General features: G+C 32.8%; 3 protein-coding genes across 3 annotated transcripts; 1 reads left to right on the plus strand and 2 right to left on the minus strand.

The window, feature by feature from the left end:
- Positions 1-1,417: 1,417 nt before the first annotated feature.
- LOC133867133 (uncharacterized) lies at positions 1,418-2,716 on the minus strand. The gene is made up of 2 exons (XM_062303824.1): positions 2,511-2,716; positions 1,418-1,837 (listed from the first exon to the last, which is right to left on the minus strand). Exons 1-2 carry the CDS (start codon positions 2,614-2,616, stop codon positions 1,674-1,676), a joined length of 270 nt encoding a protein of 89 aa, XP_062159808.1. The 5' UTR covers positions 2,617-2,716; the 3' UTR covers positions 1,418-1,673.
- A 5,394-nt stretch (positions 2,717-8,110) lies between these two features.
- On the minus strand, positions 8,111-10,319 carry LOC133866166 (protein TRACHEARY ELEMENT DIFFERENTIATION-RELATED 7A-like). Its single transcript, XM_062302713.1, has 3 exons — positions 10,291-10,319; positions 9,033-9,568; positions 8,111-8,217 (listed from the first exon to the last, which is right to left on the minus strand). The coding sequence occupies exons 1-3, from the start codon at positions 10,317-10,319 to the stop codon at positions 8,111-8,113; spliced, it is 672 nt and encodes a 223-aa protein (XP_062158697.1).
- A 14,245-nt stretch (positions 10,320-24,564) lies between these two features.
- On the plus strand, positions 24,565-25,885 carry LOC133866167 (phytohormone-binding protein-like). The gene is made up of 2 exons (XM_062302714.1): positions 24,565-24,748; positions 25,596-25,885. The coding sequence occupies exons 1-2, from the start codon at positions 24,565-24,567 to the stop codon at positions 25,883-25,885; spliced, it is 474 nt and encodes a 157-aa protein (XP_062158698.1).
- Positions 25,886-26,355: the final 470 nt, after the last annotated feature.

Genomic DNA, 26,355 nt, shown 5'->3' on the forward strand with positions numbered 1-26,355 from the left:
ACTTCATATATATATATATATATATATATATATATTAGATTGTATTGTGTTTACTACACCATCAAGTAAAGCAAATTCAAATATATAAATACAATATATCAAGTAATTCATTTGATAAAGAACTTACAGCAAATTTCAAAAGAAGACATCATTTGTCAACTCCAAAATCTCCAATTACCAAAAGCTTGAACAAATAGTCACTACAGAAAAGAACATGAATCCATAAATCTTTTGGTACAGTTTTATCTTCGTCCAAACTTGTAAACTTTTTTCCTTTTTGTAAAGCAAATAGGAATCAAATAAATTTAATGTCTTTGTCACGTGGAAAAATTCTTGGACACCAATCCATTGACCAAAGTTCAACTGGAAAAAGCAACAAATGTGAATTAAGTATGAAAAAAATGTTTGTAGTGTAAAAATTTCTTGAAGAATACAATACTAGTTGTTAATTATAATAAATTTTGAAGGATTATTATCTCGTCAAAATTGAAATATTTAGTGAAACCAACTCAAGGTGCATTTGGGATTGAGATTTCGTAGACAAAAAGTACGATTTTAAATCAAATCGCAGAAAATAAATCGTTTGGGAATTGCAAATTTGAAAACAGAGAAAATTGTTTTTTCAAATCACAAGCAATGGAGTGCTTTTTTGAAACGCATAATTTTAAAGGCTAACCTCTGATTTTAAAGGTCTGACTGTGATCTTATCAAACACTTAACTGTGTTTTTAAAAATAATTTTTTCAAATCGAACATTTTAAAATCGTTATTTTATAATCGCACTTTTTAAAATCGCAAACCCAAACAGACTCTTAGTCACAAAAGATAAAGAAATTTATTGGCCTAAAAACAAACTAATAGCAATTTTTAGGAATATTTGAATGCAAATAAATAGACAATTAACAAGGAAGTTGTTATTTGGATAAACTATATATATATATATATATATATATATAAGAAGTAACCAATTATTTTGTTTTGACTTCTCCCGCTTGTTATTGTTGTTGTGAAGTATTTTGCCACAATTTTTTTTTTCTTTTTCATATTTTTACAATAGCACGCCTTATGCCATAATTGCTAGTTGATGGGGAGACGTGTTGAAAATTTCTCTTAACTCCCCATTGTACGTGCCATAATTGTAGTGTTTAAAAAAGAGTTAATTAGTGTTAGTTGTCAGCATTGGTTGGAGATGGAGAAAATAACATGAACCTTTTTCTTGGGTTTGCTTTGGTCCTTGGTTCTTTACTGGCTAGCTAAGATATTGTAGATACTTTTTATTTTTGGTTTTCCTTATTTTTAAAGGAATATTTATTTATTAGTTATCTATATTTTCAACTTTTGCAATTGGCAAGTAATATTTTATTACTAAAACGTCACTTTAAATTAGTCATCATATATAAGGTGATCGATTGAAATAATAGGTAGAGAAATGCAAGACATCCTGACATTACAGTGGAGATTTAACATCTTCAAGCACAATAGTTGCAATACAAAAAAAAGCAGAAGCTGCTGAAGACACATGAAAAAAGTACAACCTGCTACTATGGTTGGGAGTTGATAAGCTACACAACCTGCAGTTCGACCTTATTGGCATACAAACTTAGATAAGCTACATATTACTTAGACACATTGATCAAACAGACTGCATGTATAAGACGATGGATTTGTCTAATTTTATTCGGTTTCTGTCTCGCCAGCAGTACCGTGTCCTGGATGACCATGACCATGTCCATGTCCATGTCCATGGCCGTGGTGACCATGTCCATGCCCGTGTCCATGCCCGTGCTTATGGTCACCATGCTTGGCCTCCTCCACAGCGTCAGTTTGGACATTTTCCTCTATAAAAATGACCAGTTGAAGAAGTTAAGGTAAAAGGTAATATTCAAATTAACTATAAGAGAAAATGTCACTTACTTACCACACTTGTCGTCCCGATCTTTCATTATTTTGCAATTATATTTTTAAACCCAGATCATTCTTTATCACTTTTGCAATCATATTTTTAAACTTTAAAATGTATTAATTTAGTGTATTTATCTTTCAATTTTTTTCAATTTTATTTTTCCGTTAGAATTGTATGATTTTCTGTTAAATCTTGTCAAAATTCTTAAAATATCCCTGTTTTATTTTTAATATATATATATATATAATTTCAAAGATCTTTTACAAATTCTGCTAAATCATGAAACACTTAAATCCTTACAATTTTTTTCTTTTTTTTTTTTTCCGTAAAAGTGAGTGGTATTTTATGAATTTTGACACCCCTCTTGGAAAAATTATAACAAAATTGGTGAAATTGAAAGATTGATACTTGACACTTTTAAAGTTACGGATTTGATTGCAAAAACAATAAAAGTAAGAAGTGATAAGTAAAGTTTTTCCAAACTATAATTTTTGTAAAAAGTTGTGCATTTCAAAAACAGAAGGGCTTAAATAAATCCTAAAAAACACATGAAAATGATGTTTACTGATTAAAGGGACATATTTAACTGAAGAAAGGAAGAAACTAACGGGTTTGAGCGACCTCAGCTAGCTCACGAGCCAAGACATCGGAGGAGATGAGAAGCACAACAGCGAAGACAAGACCAAGGAGAAGAAAAGTCTTGGAGTAACCCATTTTTCTGTTAACAAGGAAGAGGGATTGGAGACAATGTAGTTGGGAAACACACTCTAAGAAAGCTAAGACCCTGTCTTATTAGTGAAGGATCGATGAGTTACTGGAATGTGGCTCTCCCTATTTATAGACAAGTCAGAGAGAGAGAGAGAGAGCGAGACTTAGTCGATTTTTATGATAGTACTGATAGGATCGGATCTGTGTGCCAATAAAGCTAGTACGCATTGGAGTCCGAGAGTCACAGAATTTGACTTTCAAGTGCAGTAGACAAATATTGGAGCTAGCTTTATGTTCTAATCACCATCTTAATGGATTTAGGTTATATATATAATCTTTACAATTTCTGAAAAAGAAATATGACTATATATATATATAATCACACGTATATAATATGTGATCTCCTGACCTAATTCTTTGGGGAAAACCGTAAATAATGTGGCACCTAATTTTCGCACCACTCTATGATATCTAGGAATGGGTGAAAGTCTTATAGCCCCTCCCCTCCCCTTCCCTACAAGGCGACAGAACAGTTGGTATACATAGGACCGATGATGTTTCTGTTTGACAAAACCATCATCAAAATCATCTTCTTATTATAATTGGGCTTAATTTTATTTCATGCAAAAAAGCAAATTTAAATGTGAAAAGATGTAGCCGCAAAGAAGTTTGACAATATCTCACATCGCTTTTGTATATCTGCATGATTTGTTGCTTCTCTATCACTCTTGCTCCCAAATTGATTTGCAAATCAACGGGGGATATATACATTTGATTTTTTGCCTCGAAAGCTTTTTACTTATTGCACAAAGATTGTTATCATTCCCATAAATTATTTCTTAAGAAAACTTTACTTAACACCTTTATTTATTTTAAAATTTTGTTTTATAATTTTTAAATTATCCAAACATAATTTCAAGAATTTTGAAAACAATACAAAAAGAATCACATACCCAAACAAGTCCTAATATTGTTGACCGTACTCTCAATTATTTACCTAGCTATTTCATGGCACATCAATTGATAAGCTCCTTTTCCTTCTACGCTAACTAGTAGAGTAATATTATATATTATATTTTTATTTCATAATTATTTTACAATGATAATGATAATGTAACGGTCTAAATCAATCTTTGATATTTTTTTTTTTTAATTTTTCAACAATAATTGATTCAATCCACCCATAGCATTGTTAGATATTTCTTTGATTAAAGTTAAGAAATGGACCCTATTTTTACTCTGTTTTTCTCTTGGTCGTTCCTTGCGTCATTGGGGGCACAAAAAAATTGGAAACTTTCCCCAAAGTTTGACAATCAACAACAGGACCTTAGGCTCGGGACCATGTATTGTCTGAAACTGTGTTATCTCATTTCTTTGTCTGACTCTTTGCAGGATGACGTTCCATCTTACATTATTGATTGTCACCAACTTTAAATAATGTACATGCCATTCGTGAATGATTAATTTTAGAAGTTACTTTTTTATTACTATTGTGTTTTGTTAAAAATGACGTGACTTTTAAAATTACTATTGAGCTTGTGATTAATCACTATTGAATTTTAATCAAATAGTGATTTTAAATACCACATCATTCTTGGAATGACAAAATAGTGGTTTCTAAAATTACTTATCGTGAAGAAACCAATCATTTCATTTCCTTGCCTTTTCCTAATTTTTCTATTTCTTTTTTAAAGTACAATCTGGATCAATGTCCAACAAGAGAGAGGGTCCTTATACGTACGTAGCTAAGGAAGCCACATGACATTTGGGAGGACACAACGAGGACTATAGTCCTCCTTGCAGCATTACTCGCTAATGAAATAAGAAAAAATAAATTTAATCATTTAATCAATACTTTAACAGTCTTCCTGACATGTGGGCTCATACTCCTTTTTAATAACTGATGTCTAACAAATGAAATATTTAATTGAAATTAGAGGTAAATAACGGAAACAATGTTTGAACTCAAAACATCTGTTTTGATACCATATTAAACCATCACTTGTTCTAAAGTCTTAAGCTCATAAGAATAGGTAAATTTAATAATTTAATTAACACTTTAACAATTAATTATATATAAAATTAAGGAAAAAAAATACACATATCCCTCTTAAACTACCATTCAATTGCCAATGTCCTTCCCAAACTACAAATTGTGTCAACGTTCCCCCTTCAAACTACCAAAAAATTTCAATGTTCCCCCTTAAGACTAACAAAAAGACAAAAATGACCATAAATATTTTTTTTCAATAAGACAAAGATATCTTATAAATTCGAAAAAAAATAAATAAATAAATAAAAACTAAAAAAATAAGTTTTTTGAAAAACGAATTTTTTTTTTTAAAAAAAAAAAAAAAAAAAGAAACGAAAATAAAAAAAATTAAAGAAAAAACGAATAGAATTGAAAAAACGAACAGATTTTTTTTAAAAAAAAAAAAAAAGTAAATGAAAAAATAACTGAAAATTATATTAAAAATTTTTTTAAAAATAAACAAAAAAAAAAAAAAAAAAAAACCAGTTTTTTTTAATCAATTTTTTTTTTTTTTTAATTTTAATAATTTTATGAAGGTAGTTTTGTTATTAGGGGTTGGCATTCCCAACAACTACTCAATCATTTTCCCTAAATGTAGGTAAGGGTGGGCAAAACCTGCCCAAAACCGCAAAAACAACCCTGCCCCCAACCTCGTCTTGAAAATCCTGGTTTTTTGCTTAAAAATCACGGGTACAGGTCAAATTTTGATAAAATTTTGCTGGGGGGGGGGGGAGGGTTGTGTATTTAGGATTTTTAAAACCCCAGGTACCCACCCCACACCCCCTCGCCCCACACTAAAAAAGAACGAACTAAAAAAAACCCTAACCCCCCTCTACCCCTCACTTCTTTCTTTCTTCCTCTCACTTTCGTTCCCTACGCCACTTAACCCACGACTCCCCAAGTCCCTCCTTCGTCTCTCTTCCTAAACCCTAAGACCGTAACCCTGCGCCACACCCCTCTCTCCTCATGTCTCAACCCTCTCTCTTTAGTCTTCAGTGCTGCACCCCCCTCACTTTGGTCTTCAGCGCCGCAAGCCCGCACGCCTCTTTATTCTTTCTTCTTTTTTTCATTTTCATTAATCAACCATTCAAGGGAGTCCCTGGTTCTACGCTGCTCAGCCTCACGAGTCACGCATCAAGCCAACGCCATGGTTCCCTCATCAGCCATGAGCAGTCCACCATAGCCTCAGATCCAGAAATCACCGAATTTCGTCTTCCAAACGTGCCGTCAACCACCGCTAGACTGCTCATAGCCACCATCACAATTCTGCCCAGCAACCCCAACCGTCGATTCAGAACCCACCGCCGATTTAGAACCCATCATATTTTGTGGTTCATCATAGATTCAGAAAAAGAGGTTTCATATTTTTTGTGTTTGTGGTTCATCAAAGGTTTCGTATTTTCTTCTGCCTTTTTCTTTGTTGGGTTCCGTCATCTGAAAACTCACCCCGCCCCGCCCCGCTTCGCCCAACCCGCCAAATCTGCCCCACCACAACCCGAGACACAGTGGCAGAGTCAAGAATCTATCTTAGTAGGGGCAGAATTAAAACAATAAAATATAATGATAAATAATTTTTTTTTTGTTCTTTTTATATACTATATTTTTATTATAATACATAAAAGTATGGTAATTACAATTCAAAATATAAATTATAACATAATATATGTATCACAAAAATGTAGTTATCAAACTTCATAAATATATGCCAAATTGATATATCAGTTAACATGTAGGCACTAATACAAAAAATAAAAAATAAAAAATAAAATACAAAATACAAAATACAAAATATAAAGTGTCTAAAATTGCATCCTACACGCCCTTAGAGAAACATATTCCGATAGCTATTAATCTAACAAATCAACAAACAATGTCTTAATAAAAAGAACAAACAATAACAAATAACATACATGAGAGTGGCAAAAATTCTACTGAAACTTGTCACTTGGCCAATTGGCCCAATCCCAAAGTATAAAGAAAACCTTATAAAAAAAAAAAATGACAATGTTGTTCTTATCAGAATAATAAATAAAAACCTATAATAAAAAATAAGAGTCAATAAAATTATTTATAATCACATTGATGTCAAAAGAATAAATAAATAAACTGAATTCGAGTATGGAAGTTTGAACAAAAATAAAAGTTACAATTTATTAAGTAATAAAGATGAAAGATCTTTTTTTTTTTTTTTTTGGATGAATTAATTCTCTATTAACCACCAAAACAAAGTTACAACCCTTCAGTAAAAACAAAACTAGAACACATCCAAATAGGAACAAAGGCTGCTAAACAGCAGACCACACCAACAGAACAAGACTGCTAAACATTGCAGAAAAAAACTATCAACAACTATAAATCATCCTATCTTAATCCAAACAAATACAACTATACATACTTCAAATTGCAAATTGCAATGACCGTAAGTAATAAAGAAAAGCAAAACAAAGAAAATTAACTTAATAAAAAAAAGGAAAAAAAAATGTGGTTGTAAGCCTGTGGCCCACGTTGACAAGTCACATGACTCACATTGCAACAATTAAAAATAAAAATAAAAATTGAAAAGTCAGTTAAGTCAACAAAAAAGAAAAAAAAAAAAATCTGAAAAGGCAAAGATTTCATCCTTATCTTAAAAAATGCAAATGAAGAAAGAGAACAACTCATTCACTCTCAGCTCCGTACTAGAAAAGAACAAAAAAAAAAAGAAAGTAGAAGGCTTGCTGCTTACGGTGCGACCGTGTGAGAGATTGCCGAGGAGGAGGAGGCAGAGATGCTGGAGGCCAAGGAAAAAGATTTGTGTTTTTTTAAAAATTTTGTGTTCTTGGCTTCTGATGGTTGATTTTTCTATGCAGGAGTTCTAAAGTTTCTCCAAGATCGAGAGATAAATGTATTTTTTTTTTTTTTTTCACAAAATTGTTCCGTTCGACCATTCCTCTTCCTGAGCAAGTGAGCATTTAATGATTGTTGTTGGGTTTTTTTTTTTTTTTTTTATAAAATTTTCTTTGACGGTCGGTTTTTCCATGTAAATGTAATTTTTTTTTTTTCCTTCTATTATCAGCAGGGGGCGGGTATCAGCATCTGCATTTTTTTTCTACTTTTTAATGTATTTTTTTTTTTAATTATTTGTAAAAAAAAAAAAATTCTCAAACATTTTGGGGGTCGCCCCCCCCCCCCCCCCCCCTTTGTCTCCGCCACTGCTAAGACACACAAATACAACACATTTTTTCCGGGCCACGAGTAAGGTTCTTGCAACCCGCAGGGTGCGGGTTCAAGGGCAAAAATTGCCAAAATCCGGCCCGCCCCTACCCTTGCCCACCTATAAATATAGGGATTAAAACCGTTTTTTGCTTCTCTATTCAAATACACTCTACAATAGATTCTCTTTACATTTTTCTATATCATTAAAATAATTTTATTTTATATTTTTTTTTTAACTTTATTCCATAAACTATTTTTTTATTCTCTCTCCTCTCACAGTTCAATCTCAGCTTCTGTATAGTGAACCTTCTTATCCCCAAAACAAGCTTCTTCCTCAACGAGTTCCGGCAACTCGTGGGTCGACCAAAATTTGCAAGCACCTGAAACTTTTTGCTGTTACGTCATGATGTTAAATAGATTGGAAATGACGGGTTCTTGTGGAAATTCGAGCCGGGGATGTTGTACCGAAATGGGGTTCTCTTGCTCCAAGCTTTAATAGGGAATTTGGGAGAGAGATGTGAAGTTCAAGAGAGAAAAAGAGGTATTTTTGGATTTGGAGGAATGAGAACATCCATGGATTTAAGACAGTTGACAGAGAGTGAAACGTAAAGAGCATAGCATCGGTGTGTCTTCGATAGAAGAGGTTTTTAATTTAATTTCTCTTTATTTTCGCGCACTATGAGAGGAGAGAGAGAACTGTGAGGGGAGACAAAAAAAAATTTATTATTATTATAATAAAGCATGAGAATGCTTCAGTGCAACTGTAGCATTTGCACTGAAGCATTCTTAAGGAATAGAAAAATATAGAAAAACTGTTGTACGTGAGTTTTTGTGATATTTTTGAAATTTTTTCTAAATTTAAAGAATAAAGGCCGTTATAGAAAAGCTGGTGAATGCTTTTACGTGTACTTTTCCCTAAAATTAATTTGAGTCAGTCAAACACCTTCTAAAGATATGAGACTGTTTAGTTGCAAGTTTTATTTTTTCAATTACTGCTGGGCCTGCAACTTTTATTCTTAAGAGCAAGAGAAGTAAAATAAAGTAATCACAAACTTATTACATAATTATTTGCAATCCTCACATTGATGAGGGATATTATTCATGTAATTGACGTGTACGTGATCAATTAATAGCCTTGTGTTCACATGTCAAAAAAAAAAAATAGCCTTGTGTTCAAGGTGGTGATGATCAAAACCTGAAGAAGATGTTCTCTCCTCAAGTTTGCCAGCTGATCTGCCCTCTGCAGACTTATCATGCAAACCATCACCAAACTTCTCGTTCTTCCTAATCACTTCATCAATATGCACACCATCCTCAATTGACAATATCACAGCCTGCGATCCATCGGACCCCTCTATGATAGCCTCCTTGACCTTCCTGTGTTCATCGACGTGAAAGATGTTGGTTTCTTCAATCGTCTTCTTCTTTCTTCTCTTAATGCAACAAAAGACAGCAGCTGCAAGGAATGCAAGGAAGAAAAGACCTCCAAATGAGATGAACACAATGACTATTACTGTGGGAATATTGTTATCTGGTGACGGTGAAGGTGGCGGAGGGCGAACATGAGGAGGTGGTGGAGCAAAAGGGTGAGATGGGGGTGGCGGTGGCGGTGGCGGTGACCATGAGGGAGTGGGCGGCTGAAAAGGGTGGGGAGGTGGTGGTTGGAAAGTGTACGTGGGGTGGTGGAGGGAAGTATGGGAAGTTGAAGTGATTTGTCTGGGTAGAGGCCATCTTGATGTCGATCAATGCAGATAGTCAGATATATAGTATATATGAAGTTGATAGATTGAGTTGTGGAGAATGGGGTAGCATTGAGCACCTATTTGGTTTGCTATTTTTGTGATAATCGAGTGACTTGACTCCCATTCCAAGATTTGGATTGGTTTGTTTGCATTGGAAAACACTTCTCAATTTTTTTTTTCTTTGGCACAAGATACTGAGAATTGATAGGGATTCGGTCAACCTTATAATATCAATGATGACAATATATAGTACGTACGTAGCTGGATGAAGAAACGAAAAAGACTCTTAAGGAGCATAAATATACGTACGTAAACCCTACCAATTTGGGAGCAGAACCCTACCAAAGAGTACAGATCGACCTTTTAATGGCCTTAATTAAGATTATTGGAGTAAATTAGTAATATTATCCCTTAATTACTCGTTAACAAAGAAAAACATTTGGTTGTATTATATGTTACAGTCGATCATCTTGTGAAAATGATGGCGCATTAAACAAGACCTATGAAATAAATTAATCTGATCACCTTCGCATGCACTTCTAGTTATATTTACATATATAGGAGAATATATAACAAAATCTAAGGAATATTTGCGTAAGCCTTGGCCTTTATAAATTAACCAACAAATGCAAGGAAAACTAGAGAGAGAGAGAGAGAGAGAGAGAGAGAGAGAGAAAGAGAGAGGGAACTGAGAGAGAGTGAGAGACTTACAACCGTAGCGTCGCCGTACCGGAGGTCATTGCCAGACAGTGGGGACGTTCGATTAGAGTGAGAAAGAGAAAGAGAGAGAGAGAGAGAGAGTGAGAGAGATAAAGAGATGGAGAAGATGAGTGAAAGTGAGAGGGAGTGGACAGCAGAAGGATGTCGTCGGAAGGGAGGCCGGATGGCCGGTGGTGTTGGTCTGGGGTTGGTGGTGCTGTGAGAGAGAGAGTGAGAGAGAGATGTAGAGAGAGAGAGAGAGAGAGAGAGAGATAGCTTCCTCTTGAAGCTATCTAATTTTAAAACAATTTTTTTTTTCTTAATTTTTTCTTTTATTTTTTTTATTTTGGGCAAGTGGCGCGCACGGAATCCTCCCATGTAGGCCCACTTGCCCTAAATTCCGCCACGTGGTAGTAGGCCACGTGGATCATTCCACGTGGCGAATTGGCAACGTGCAACAGCCATGCACGTTGCCATTGTGCAACGTGGAACAATACACGTGGCAATTGTGCTACGTGTTAGCCAGCCACGTCCCCATATATATATATATATTGTTAAAAATTTGAATAAATATATACTTTATATATTTTATATTTGCAATACGCAAATGTAAACCTAACCCTAAGTATACTTCATATAGCATTAAACTAACTAGTTTAGTGCTATACATAGTAATACTTAAGGTTAGAGTTTAATAAATTTGTTATACTCAAAAAAGAACATAACCCTAATTAAAATTTGTATTTATTTTTACAGGTGAATATATTATATGTCTATTACTCAAACATAAACCATAACTCAACGTATACTATAGATAGCATAATTCTAGGGTTAGTGCATATAAATAGTATATGTACATTAATATGTACATATATATTAATTGAAAGTTAATTTGCATATATTTATTAAAGCATATATATAGTACGGATGTAAACCCTAACCCTAAGTATATGTACTATATATAGCACTAAACTAGGGTTGGAGTTCAATAAATAAAATATACCCAAAAAATTATATATGTTGAAATAAAGTAGTATTAATTTGTTAATGGAAAAAATTTTAAAATGTATATATAATACACGAACGTAAGCCCTAACCCTATATACGTACGTATACTATATATAGCACAAATCTAGGGTTAAGATACGTATATAAATGGTATATGTACAATATTATGTATATATGCCAATTAATTGGAAGTAAATTTGTATATTATTATTTGTTAAAGTATTTAAATATTACACAAATGTAAACCCTAACCCTAAGGCTATATACTATGTATACTCTATATAGCACAAATCTAGGGTTAGGGTATATGAATAGTATATGTACATACAATATTATGTATATATCTAGTATTAATTGGAAGTTAATTATATTGGCATAGTATTAATTGGAAGTTAATATACAAGGACTTATACAAGATTTGACTAAATTTGGAGAGTTGAAATAAAGTAGTATTAATTTGTTCAAGTATAAAATATAAAAATGTATATCTAGTCCGTACACAAATGTAAACCCTAACCCTACGTATACTATATATAGCACAAATCTAGGGTTATGGTATATAAATAATATATGTACAATATTATTTATACATTATTGCATGGAAGTTAATTGGCATATATTTTTAAAGGAATATATATTATACGGAGTAAATGTGGAGAGTTGAAGGAAATTCAACTCGCCCTCCTTCATGGTGTGTTTGAAGATAACTATACAAGGACTTATACGAGATTTGAGTAAATGTGGAGAGTTGAAGGGAATTCAACTCACCCTCCTTCACGGTGTGTTTGAAGATAAATGCAAAACCACCTATGGTTTGAATTCATTACCGACAGTTGAATACTCTCCCTCTACTCTTATAGTTTCTAAGGCTCCCACCTACTAGATAATTGGGATGGATATGTCACATGACCCTCCAGGACAGTCTGACATACCATCAATTGTTGCGGTGGTTAGCTCAAGGCACTGGCCATTGAAATATAAGTATAGGGCATCTGTTCAGATACAGTCTCCAAGGGTTGAAATGCTAGATTCGTTATTTAAGCGTGTGTCTGAAACTGGAGATCGATGAAGAACCTTATTAATTAGGGAGCTTTTGATTAACCTCTATAAGAGTTCAGGCCAGATTAGGAAACACCGGCCGTACTCGGATCATTATATTCAAAGATGGAGTCAGAGAGTCACACTTCAACCAAGTTTTGAACATTGAACTGGATCTATATAATGATAGAGGCATGCAAATTTCTATCTTTGTGCCCACACTGGAATGATCGAGACCATGAGGCCAACAAATAACCTCCGTTCGTGAGATGCACTCACAAGCTGAGATTGGTAAGGATGGCCATCAGTATTTTGCAGCAGCTTATGGTGGGAGCCAGCTGGCGTAGCAAGGAGCCTTACTCAAGTAGGACCAATAGACAGTTAACTTGTGTTAGTTCGGGTTCTAGCTAAAGGACTAGGCACCTGGCCTGGAGGAACGGCTTACAAGCCGTATGAGAGACAATTCTGATAGTCTCAGTTACAGACCATATATCACAAGGGGAGAAGAAGAGTTCACAAGGAACATAGAAATAAGGTCACATGTTCGACTTTATGAGCAACATGATCCTGATCTGCCAAGAAGTAATTTTCTAGTAGGTCATGATCATTGTTCTGGGCGAATGGGATCAATGACATCTGCAGATGATCCTTAAGAACTTGTGGATTCACTTTCTTATAAGTACCAGACAAGCACAACTGCGGTTAATGTATATAGTATTAATATATTGCAAATTGATATATTTTTTAAAATATATATTTTATATGTGTAGTACACAACCCTAACCCTAACCTTACATATATATACAATATATAGCCCTAAACTAGGGTTAATGCTTTAATAATTAATAGTATATATACATTATGTATATATACTATTAAATAATTATATAGTATTAATTAAAACAAGTATATATTTTTAATGTATATATATATAGTACACAAATATAAACCCTAGCCATACGTATACATGCATGCTAAATAAATACTAAACTAGGGTTAGGGTTCAAACCATAGAATATACCAAAATATGTACGTAGTATTAATTAAAAGTTGTATTTATTTTTTAAATGATTTATTTCACATGTAAAGTACACATCATTTGGTAACTAACTTTTGGTAAAAAAATAGATAGTGAGAGGTATATCATTCTGGATATTTTTAATACGTCGAATATATTATTTAAGTAATTATGCATCAATATATAAATGTATTACATATTTAATATGCTAGTGATGTGCCCCATGCAATAGGCCGGTCGCCAAAAACGCCATGTGTTGGATTATTTTCTAAAAAAATTAAAAAATTAAAAAATTAAAAAATAAATTAAAAAAAATTAAAAAATTAAAATTAAAATTAAAAAATTAAAAAAATTTAAAAAAATTGCAAAAATTAGCCATGTGGATAAAAGACACGTGACGACCTGGCGACGTGGTCAGATTCCACATGGTCACATGGTTTTCTGGCACGTGGCCATGAGGCCACGTGGAATTAGTGCACATGGCCGACTAGCCACGTGGCTGAATGTGGCCACATGCCCGAATCCCATGTGGCCATGTGGCCATGTGGCCGCAGGGTCAGTTGGCCACGTCGCTGAATGATTCATCGACATGTTCTTCAAGACCACGTGGCAAATTCACCACGTGGCGAAATGAATGAAAAACTTATAGGGCCATCTGTGTGCTGGTGTGGATATGTCCATCCATGTCTCAAGTTTCATGGAGGCATTTAGTAAGGGGATTGGGATTCAACTTGTTTAGTAACCTTTCAAAGAAATAAAAAAAAAAAAAAAAAACCAATTTCCATTCGAACCACCCTTACTTGGAGGAAGGACCATAGATTGGCTAGCTAGCTTTCTTATATGGATAAACTCTGTTTCCACTATAAATTACGTAACTTTTTGTTTATCTAAAGCACAATAAGTAACATCTTACTAGTAAAAAAAAGGATTTTAAGGTTGATGGGTATTAAGTCGAATAGGGATTTAATGGCGTTAATACGAGTGAGTGATAAAAAAAAAAAAGTAATAAGACTTTGCATTCAAAAACTGTCATTTCGTCTCATTATTGTTTTATTGCTAATTAAGACATATATGTACGTATGTGTTGCATTGTTATGGGTTATGGAATGCATGTGTACGTGTATGGCTGAAGTTATATTGTTTATTAACTCTTCATATATATGTTTATCTTATTAGTTGCGTTAATGGTTTCCAATTGGAAATTTCTTTAGCTGACATTATAATCATATGAATATGATATTTTCTTAATAAGATACCTAATGAAATCAGTAACCCTTATATTATTGAAACAGTTGACTCACTTATTGCATACTTTATTGTGATAATGTCCACAATCGCATAAATGGATGTCTAGGTATGAAGGAGGAAGATCAAGTCAACCAGGATTCATATGCCGATCCTGATATCTATGGATGAGGATATATGTTGCCTTCTTATGAAATACTAATATATCTAATTTGTCTTTTGCCATGTATTTACTTTTCCTTACGATGTATTTGTTTGCTATATTGTGTGTAAACGCTTTATTTGTATTTACTATTGTGCCGGCTGTGGCACTTATGTGTAATTGATGCTATATTTATTCTGTAAGAACACATTTTTTATATTTATTTAATTGAGGTTTATACAGTAACTCAAAAGTGTTCAGTGAGGGTTAGCTATTTTTTTTAAATATATATATATATTCCGCTGCGATATTTTATTGTCTCTAATGTAGAAATGTTACATGGTTGATCACATATCATAACTTACGCCTTTTTGTAAAAGCCAATGTGTTACAGTGTCTGAGAGCTTTTCGTCAACGGAGATGGTTGCAGAGATTTGTGGATTTGGGTGTGCAGGTGTAACGCCCCCAAAATTAAATAATTATATTTACTTAATTTGGAGTGTTACTCGTAGTGGCATCAAACCAATAGATTGAATCAACCACACTACACTAATTATCAAAGTATACTATAGCGGAAAGCATAATTAATGGATATGAGATTCTAATAATAAGTCATTAAATAGAATATGCATCAATCATAGATTTAGAGCCTACAAATAGACATTTCTATCACAATAATAGCTAATTAATATTAATCCAACCTAACAATATGAGCCATTCACTCTGCATCTTCATCCTAGGGAATTTTTCACTCTATCACCTTGCAATCTGCTAATCTAAAAAACACTGAGGTATCTCACGATGGAAGAGAAGTAACTACATAAGAACGCTAGGAGCAGTTTCCCTTAAACTTTTACTCAATTTAAGGAACTAAATCACTTTTTGCTTCTCTATTTAAATGCACTCTACAATAGCTCCCTTTATCATTTCACTATACCATTTAAATATTCTTTAAATTAAATGTCAAGAAAAAAAAAAAAAAAAGAGGAAATTGAAATCATTTAAATATTATTTTTAATAAATGCTAAATGAATAAGAGAGAAGATAATTTTTTTTATATTAAAATAATATAAGGGAACCAAACGTGTTTCAAGCGGATATTCTTTTAATCATTTATTTTATTTTATTATTTCAAGGTATTACATGTGGTCGTGAGAACTTGAGGGGTTTGGGGCGGTGGATTTTGAGGGGCAGAGAGGTGAAAAGACATTTGAGGGGCAGAGATAAAATGCGTCTCTATGTGTGGTTTTGGTTCACTGTAAAGGAGGGAAAAGATGTTTGGCCAAGGAAAAGTAAAAGGTCAAAAACTTAACCAAACAACGTTGCCTTATGCTTTTTTGCTAAAAAGCAAAAATGCCTGAAAATCGCGTTTCCAAACAGACCCTATATTTTTCTCAAGTATTTCATCAAACATCTTGTCAGCATATAACTATTTTCCCTTACTTTGAACACATATCAACAAACAGTGACAGAATTAAGGGGGGCTGGAGGTGGCCATGGCGCCCCCTCAATTCTAAAAAAGAAAAAAATAATGTAGGTAAAAGTAAAAATTATAAGGTAAAAAATAAAAATTTAGTCTATTGGCCTCTATCAAAAAAAAAAAAAAAAATTGGCTCTTGGCCCCTACTCATAAGAGCTTCTAGCTCCATCCCTGTCAACAAATGGAGTTCTTTGTAAACATATAAGCTAGAGATGTAATCAACGCAATAACATTGATTATTATAGTTTATATCTTCTTCAGTCTTCTATTACACTATAGTATTGTATGATAGAAAGCTCCCAAAAGAATCTCAAAATTAAAAAGAGAAAGAACAATTAAAAAGAGAAAGAATCCCAAACTCAAGCTTAGCATCAAGAACAATTTAAATGAACCGTTTAGTCATATGATAGTGCATCTAATGTTCAATCGAAAAATGAACCATACAAACCTTGTAGATGTTACCATACTTGTTCTAGTTCTCAATATCATGGAAGGTATTACTGTTAGCTAGCCAAGAGGAAAGGTATGAATAAAGGACTTATGAATGGAAAATGTTTTACATCTTAAGAAAATGTAAATTATTTTACTTAACATTTAACTAAAAATATTTTTCGATAGATTGACCTAATTTTACAAACGCAACCAAACATTCAAAAATATTGAAAAAGTTTTACAACTAAACAAAAATTAGATTTAAGCAAAAAAGGATACGATACATCAAATGGTTGAATTTTTATTGATTATTCTTTTTTTTTTCACTACTTTTTTATTAAATATATATCAAATAGATGGATTTGATACGGCATAATAAGTGAATAATTGAACACATAGAGAAAAAAGAGTAAATAATTGAATAGATAACAAGTAAATAATAGCTTGAATCTATCAGTGTCCGTTGACAGACATATACGAAAATTGAATATGTATTTATAAAATAATACTACATATCACATAAATATTCCACTGTGGTAAGGTTTATATATATATATATATATATTTTAAACAACGGTTGATTCAATGACTACTAAAGTTCGCTACTTCAACTTTATAAAATATTTGTAGGATGTGTGTTGTACCGTAGCATTACTCTTATTTATATTCATTTTTCAGCTACCCAATGGGCAATAATATATATATATATATATATATATATATATTAAACAAAGGTTGATTCAAGGACTACTAAAGTTCGCTACAACAACTTTATAAAATATTTGTAAGATGTTTGTGTTGTACTGTAGCATTACTCTTATTTATATTCATTTTTCAGCTACCCAATGGGCAATAATAAAAACGAAAAATATTATTTATTTATTAAAATAAAAGTGAAGATAAAACCCCCTATCAAACCAATGGATTTTGTTTTTAATACAAGGGTTCATTTAAGAGCTATTAGACTTTGTCATGTGAATTTTCTAAAATATTATGTGAGATATTTCTTTAGTAGGTAGCATTAGTCTTATTTATTTTCCAGCTAACCGCACCAATGATAAAAGCAAAAATAATTGTTTACAAAAAAAAAAAAAAAAATCCCCCAAGAAAGCAATTTCCAGCTATCTAGAAAGAAAGGAAAATGATACAAATCTATTCTCTATTCATTTTGTTTTCAAATTCACCATTAAATTTGTGGGACCCATATTCGAGACCCAATGTGAATCTCACAAATCCAATGATAAATTTAAAACTTTGTTGTATGGAAATGAGTATGAGATGGGTAGAGAGTAATATGGTAGGAGAGTAATACTATAAGGAGGATTAATGTCTTTCTTTAAGTCCTCCCAAAATTGATATGGCTTTTAAAATCACCATTTGATCCAAATTTAATAGTGATATATCACACATCTAATGGTAATTTTAAAGACCACATCAATTTATGGAGGATACGAGTCTCCTTATAGCATTACTTATGCTAAAAACTATTTTTTTCTTCTTCGTTTTATCCTCCTAAAATTAAAATTACCATTATGATAATTTTCATCAAATGATAATTTTAAAAGTCACAACAACTTTACGAAACAAAAATAAAAAATAATTGAATGATAGCTAACATTAGTGGATGAGCAAGTCCATTTAGGTGTTGAATTTTTGAAATCAGAATTGAATTCTTATTCTGTTTGCAAATTTCAAGGTTTGACTTTTTAGAAAAAGTTAAATAAAATATGATTTGTTTAGAAAAAATTGAATAAAATATTATTTGTTTTTGAAAAAGTTGAATAAAGTATGATTTGATTTTTAAAAAGTTGAATAAAATATGATTTATTTTTTAAAAAAGTAAAATCATAATCATATTCTGTTTCCAAAATTCTGTTGCCAAACAGATAACATGTCTTAAAAAGAAAAGATAAAGAAGTTGAAAATAAGAGCCAACCCCAGGAAAAGTAGTGTAGCAGGTTGGTGGTGAAGCGGCAGAGAAACTGAAAAGATGTCGCTCTTTCTTCTCAGTTCATCCTCATCATGTTCATTGGTGCGTGACCCCTGACCCCTCCTAATTACTCTCTCTCTCTCCCTCTTCGCTTCCTCTGTGTTTGTGTTTAGTAAAATAACTACATAGATATAGTACATGGATGATAGTGGAAATCGGAGAAGCCCATGGTCAACCCTTTAAGATCATCGAAAGAGCTAAGACGCAACAGCCAATACTACTTTTTAATAGATATATTTGCTGTTAATTTGGACCTAATTAATTAACAAGAAAAGTTAAGAAATAAACAAGGTGGAGGAGGTGTATCGGCAATGACATATCAGAAGGAGAACATTGTGGAACTTGATGAGTCTCTGCATCAAATTACATTGGAAGTAATATTGGAAGAGGGGTATCTGAGTCTTGGTTTTGCTTCCTACAAGACAACTCTCATATTGACTGCGACTGGAGAGCAGGAGAGCTTGGTTGATGTCATAGTTTCATATCATCACTCTCAAACAGATCAAGAAAGTGGCATGCCATCAAACACAATGGACTCAACATTACATTTTATTAAGTGCTTAGAATCTTATTTCTTGAATGGTGCTTCCTAGATTCTTGCTTCTTTCTTTTTTTCTTTTTTCTTTTATTTTAATGATTATAATCCAGGGTTGTGATCTTAATTATGCTATGAGCCATGGGTGTCACAATCTCACACCTGAACAATTTCAAATTAATTATGATGATAATAATACATACATATGAGAGAGAGAGAGAGAGAGAGAGAGAGAGAGAGAGAGCGAGCGAGAGAACGAGTCGAGCTTGAATACATAATTCATAGATCAGCTGTAGTTCGAGATCGACTATTTAAGCTCAACTCATAAACGAGCCAGTCTTAAACTCTTAAAGCTCGGCTCGTCTCAATTATAACCCTAAATACAACTTATGTAGTGCTATATATATATATATATATAATGGGTTTATATATGTATAATGACTCATATTTTGGTTAATTTAGTGCTATATATAGTATATAGTGTTAGGGTACGTTATAGATATATTACTAAATGAGATGGGGCCGAGTAGGGGTGTACATATGCAACCACCAATTAATAACCGCTAATCAGATAACCAAAAAATTGGAAATAGCAGCAATTGGATAACCAGTAGGGTGTTTAGAAATCGATTAAAAATAAAAGTAATTATAAATGGAGTCATTTTTTTTAAGATGACTCCACTTTGAGTCGTTTGGGTAAAACGACACTAACAAAAAACAACTCAAAAAGGCTGATTTTTTGTAGTGTACATAAATATTTTTTACATGTCTTAGTTCGACATTCTTCCCATTATGGTGGTCAATACAAAATCAAGACATGTAATCTATGATGCATGTACTTCCCATGTTCTTTCTTAGTTTTACAAGTATGAATCATAAACTAAATCTCTATTGCTCTAGCACTATAATCACTTATCTGAATAAGGAATAAATGCCGATTTAATAAAGAAAATTGGAATTCAAATGGAATAGTGATACTGAACAAAGAAATGTGAAAAAAATAAAATAAAAAATTATTTAAATGTTATAGTGATAGTGAATAGTTAAAATGGTGAGGTTGCTGAAGGTGCTTTAAAAAAGTGACTCACCAAAATAGGAAGAAAAAAAAAAAGTTTTTAGCTATTTTGGCTAGTAAAATTTGGTGAGGCTACTAAGAATGCTCTTACATACCATTGGTTATTTACCCTTGGATTTTTGGGTGAAAAATAACAATAGCTCAATACTCCAAACAACACCTAGAAATGGGGTTGAATAAGTGTTCTAAAACAAATGCAAAATTTAAAAATTAGCAACCACATAAACAATCACCAAATATTATGAAAGAAATAATAATAAAAAAAAAAAAAATCAACACAAGTAATTTGATGACGAAGTGGAAACCTTTTGAAGAACTCTTCAAAAGTAAAACCACTTTGAAGCAGCCAGACTTGGGAAATCAACCCACTAAGAAGAATTAGGTTTACAAGTAATCACATTTACAAAACCTTAAAGCAGACTCTTTCTTGTACCAAAACAGGTGAACCACTTGCTTCCTACCACAATAACTTCAGAACTCTAAGTAACTCTTCTTCTTGATCTCTTTTACTGAATTCCAATAGGCTTCAATTGTTGTTGAAGAATGAAGAACAGTTGTAGTTGACAACAAAAACTCTAAGAGAGATGAACAATAGAAAATAGGAAAACCTAAACTTTATCTCTTAGAACATGAAATTTTTTTTTTTTTTTCCCCTTGAAATATTGCCTCCAATCCTTACAAAAGTCGTTCTCCAAAAGCCTCTAAATAGACTTGAAAAAGTAGCAATAAAATCAAAAGGATGGTGGTCCAAAAATTGTAAATTTCCGGGTCTCGTCTGCAATCTCGTAGGGAAGTATTGTAGATGAGCTGTTTTGAAAAAGGCTCATCTGCAATCTCGTAGGGACGCGTTGCAGACGAGTTGTTATGCCAAAATCTCATCTGCAATCTCTTAGGGACGAGCTTGAAGTCGAGCAACACTGCCCAAGATTTTTGTCTTCACTTCATGGCCTTTTTTGACCCCCTAAAAAAATTACGCACTTCAACAACCGCGTTGCATTTCTCATTTAAAAAAAGAAGTAATGTTCAAAGGAGGATTAGAGATCTCTTTGAGTCATTCTCAAAGTGATTTGACTTTTAAAATCACTATTAAATTTATGATGGATTAATATTAGATTTTGATTTAATGATTATTTTAAAACTCACATCACTTTTAGGATGACACAAGGAGGACTCTAATCCTCCATCTAGCATTACTCGTGAAAAAGTGCCATTTAATTTTAAATTCTGACCAACTAGTTTCCCAAAAGGATAACATTATATATTTTTATTTGCAAGACAAGTGCTTATTTTTTATGAGCAAGTTTACATGGAAAAGGGGAAGGGGATGCAAGAGTAATACTTACTAGAATTACCACCCGCATCCACAATTCACACATGTGTATGTGATTAACAAATATCACTATCCGCATATGCTGATGCGAATAGCGGTTTTAGGGTATTAGGAATAATCGTATCCACATACCAATTATATATCATGTATATTTTATATATTTCTTATGTGTGTATGTGAGTCTATATATATATAAATTAATAAATTCATTAAAACGACGTCGTTTTGGATTAGGTATAGGTTATGTTTACATTTTTTTTGGTTTGCTATGTCGCTTTCTCATGTAATACTTGAGCAAACAAGTAAAAGTAATGTGAAATCAATATATTTTCAAAAGATTAGGGCTTACAAAAATTTAAAACAATCCAAAAACACTAAAAATTGACCTAAATTATTTTTAAAATTGTTTAAAAAAGATCTTAATAGAGATTCAAATAAAACTCAAAAGTCGCATTACCTAATATGCGAATATTGGATAATAACCACATTGAATATCCGCAATAAACGCACGGATGCAATTAGTAAAAACTTGATGCGGATTCAGATATCTAAAAGTGATATCCGCATGTGCACCCCTAATAAAAGTGTAACACCCCGATCTCATATGAAGAAGATAATGAGTAGCCCACATAGCGTGAATGGTTTATAATGATAATTATGAGTGACAAGTCCCACATTACCTGTTTACTAGTTGAAACTGGGTGTCAGAAATTTAAGAAATGAAGTTTGTAACACTCCGGTCCCCATATGGTGAAGATAAAGAGTAGCCTACATAGAGTGAGTGGTTTATAAAGATAGTCATGAGTGATAAGTTCCACATTACTTAGTTATCAGGTGAAACTGACCTTTATAAGGAATTCTAGGAAAGCTTCAAATTGTCTAGTCGTTTTGAGGTGATAGCGCAAACGTAATTAGCACTTTTCTTTCGGTAATTACAAATTTTACTAGAGCCACCTAGTAATGCGTCATCTGGTACTGTTAGCACAACATGACATGGCCTTGGCGAGGACGCTAGGGGTTTAAGGGAGTGAGAGTTTCTAACACTTAGGTCCCATATTGGGAAGATGAGTAACCCACATAAAAAGTTAGTAGTTTATAAGAGATTCTTATAAGTGCTAAGTCCCACATTGGTTACTTATCAGATGAAATTGGGCTTTATAAGTGATTCTAGGAAAGCTCTAAATTGACTAGTTCTTTTGGGGTGATAGCGCAAATCTAGCTAGCGCTTTTTTCTGGGTTGTTACAAATGGTATCAAAGCTAGCTTGTAACGCTAGGTCATGTGGTACTGGAGCACTGGATGACGTGACCCTAAAGAGGACACCAGGAGGTTAAGAGGGAGAATTTGTAACACTCTGGTCCCAAATGGAAAAGATAAGGAGTAGCCCACGTAGAGTAAGTGGTTTCTAAAAATAATCATGAGTACTAATTTCTACATTGCCTAGTTATTAAGTGAAACTGGGTTTTATAAAGAATTCTTTAGAAGCTTCAAATTGACTAGTCATTTTGGGGTGATAGCACAGATGTGGCTAGCGCTTTTCTCTAAGTCGTTACAAATGGTATTAGAGCCACCTAGTAATGCGTCATTTGGTACTGTCAACACCACATGACATGGCCCTGATGAGTATGTGATGCATGGATTTAAAGTAGAGAGTTTGTAATACTCCGGTCTCATAGTGGAGAAATAGCCCACATAGAGAGTGTGTAGTTTATAAGAGATGTTTATGGGTGCTAAATCCCACATTGGTTACTTATCAAGTGAAACTAGGCTTTATAAGTGATTCTAGTAAAACTCCAAATTGACTAGTCATTTTGGGGTGATAGCCCAGATCTGGCTAGCGTTTTTCCCTAAGTCGTTATAAATGGTATCAATGACAGGTTGTAACACCAGGCCTTGTGGTAATATTGGATCACTGCATGACGTGGCCCTGACGAGGACGTCAGGAGTTTAAAAGCGGAAGTTTGTAACACTCCAACCCATATGGGAAGATAAATAGTAGCCAACATAAAATGTGTGGTTTATAAAGATAATCATGAAGTATTAAGTCATACATATGGAGGAAGCACTTTCTCTTATGGGCAAATGAGTTCATATGGAGGAAGCCACTCATTATATTCTTGACATTGTAGCTGCTAAATGTCGTAATTGAGTTCTTTCTCATCGATGAAAACATCGCTAGACTGAATAAAACAGAAAGAAAAAAAAAAAAAAAAAAAAAAAAAAAAAAAAAAAAAACTGTACTCTCGTAACAAATAAATTCAGTAGTAGGTAATTGCGTTTCTATAAGGCTAAAGTATATATACAACGATGGTTACATTGCAAACATCGCAGAATGGCTACGTGACATATATATGGACGTCATGGATGGAATTATATTGTTTATGCTTTGAAAGAAACGTTTAGACGAGGTGGCTAAAGCTTTGTAGAAAACAATTAATAGGCCATCTATATATCATCCAAGCTCGTCTGATAAGAAAGAAGAAGAGATTCTATTCAAATATATGTATAGATTTGCCTTAATATATGAACTGATAGGGTCAAATATATATATAGATTTGCCTTAATATATGAACTGATAGGGTCAGATTAGGGTAAGAGCCTAAGAGGTGGAGTTGGAATGGAATTCCAATTCATTAGGATCAGATTAGTTAATATTAGGATTAGAGTATATTTGAATTTGAATATTAGGTATTATCACTTTAGACGTTATCTACTTGTATTTCTATTTAAAGGCTATTTGGTTGTTAATGTGAATAATGAACAATTGATATAGACTTTTGTCTTGTGGTTTGTTTTCAGCCTTAATTGGATTCACTTGGGGTCTGTCTCCAGCCATTAATTGGAGTTCATTATCAGTACATTTTCCCTTCCATTTTTACATTCCTCCATTGTTCATCCGTTTAATCAGAAAGTACCTATCATGAACCTTTATATTGTCCCTCATATATAACATATTACTCTTTGAAAACTTGCACTTGAGACTTGAGAGGAGCCATGACACAACAAGTACAAACCTCCCAAGCAAAAGTTGGTGTTGGGTTGGAGGTCCTCTGGAGAGCTTTGACAAAAGAATTGAGATTTGTGGCTCAAAAAGTTATCCCAAACTTAGTAAAGGATGTGGAATTGATCGAAGGAGACGGTGGCCTTGGTTCAGTCCTGCTCTTCAAATTTCACGATGGTCAGTCTATCTATTTTCACCATTAATTGGTTTATATATATATATATATATATATATGAAGATTCCCCCTTAATAAGGGAGACCATTTTGTTAATATTTTTACTCTCCCTTAATAAAGAAGACTCAACACGTGAAATATCTAACTGAAATTGGAGGTAAATGATGGAAACACAGTTAGAACTCAGGGCCATAATTTTTTTCTTATACCATGTTAAATCACCACTTTTCCTAAAAGCTTAAGCTAATAAGGAATGATTGATTATTTAATTAATATTCTAATACTCCCCCTCACATGTGGGCTCAAACTCATCCTTAATAAGTGAGACCAAAAACTCAGATATTTAATTGAAAGTCGGTTAAATTGTAGATAGTTTAGAATTAAATTAAATAATTGAATTCATCCCTTCTTATAAGAAGATAGGAAAAGATTGATTTAATTATTTAATTAAGGACATAAATTTTCTACAAACTAACCTTTAAAAGCAATATGTGACATTTAAGTTATTAAAAAAAAAAATATGTGTTTCTCACATGCTAAGGAACACATGTCACTTTTAGAGGCTTTTTTGTAGGAAATTTGTGTTGGTTAATCAATATCCTAATATTCTCACTCACGTGTGGGTTCAAACTTATTCCCTTTAATAAGTGAGACCCAACATGTGTAATATTTAATTGAAATGAGAGGTGAATTGTGAAAGTTAAGGTTCGAACTCATGACCGCTAGCTCTGATACCATGCATATTATATCTTATTAAAAGTCAATACTATTTTTTAATAGTTATATTTGTTGTTAATTTAGACCTAATTAATTAACAAGATAAGTTAATAAATAAACAAGGTGGAGGAGGTGTATCGGCAATGACATATCAGAAGGAGAAGATTGTGGAACTTGATGAGTCTCTGCATCAAATTACATTGGAAGTAATGGAGGGGGGGTATATAAGTCTTGGTTTTGCTTCCTACAAGACAACTCTCATACTGACTGCGACTGGAGAGCAGGAGAGCTTGGTTGATGTCATAGTTTCATATCATCACTCTCAAACAGATCAAGAAAGTGCCATACCATCAAACTCAGTGGACTCAACGCTACATTTTATTAAGTGCTTAGAATCTTATTTCTTGAATGGTGCTTCCTAGATTCTTGTCTTTTCTCTTCTTTTCTTTTCTTTTAATGATTATAATCCAGGGTTGTGCTCTTAATTATGCTATATGCCATGGGTGTCACAATCTCACACATAAACAATTTCATATTAATTATGATGATAATAATACATACATAAGTGTGTGTGTGTGTGAGAGAGAGAGAGAGAGAGAAAGAGAGAGAGAGAACAAGACCACCATATATATGCTCTTAGAAAGGCTCCAGCTACACTGGAAATATCCAAGAACAACTTCATATATATATATATATATATATATATATATATATATATATATATATATATATATATATATATATATATTAGATTTTATTGTGTTTACTACATCATCAAGTAAAGCAAATTCAAATATATATATACAATATATCAAGTAATTCATTTGATAAAGAACTTACAGTAAATTTCAAAAGAAGACATCATTTGTCAACTCCAAAATCTCCAATTAGC

This window comes from Alnus glutinosa, chromosome 4 (assembly GCF_958979055.1).
Source record: "Alnus glutinosa chromosome 4, dhAlnGlut1.1, whole genome shotgun sequence".
NCBI classification, from domain to species: domain Eukaryota; kingdom Viridiplantae; phylum Streptophyta; class Magnoliopsida; order Fagales; family Betulaceae; genus Alnus; species Alnus glutinosa.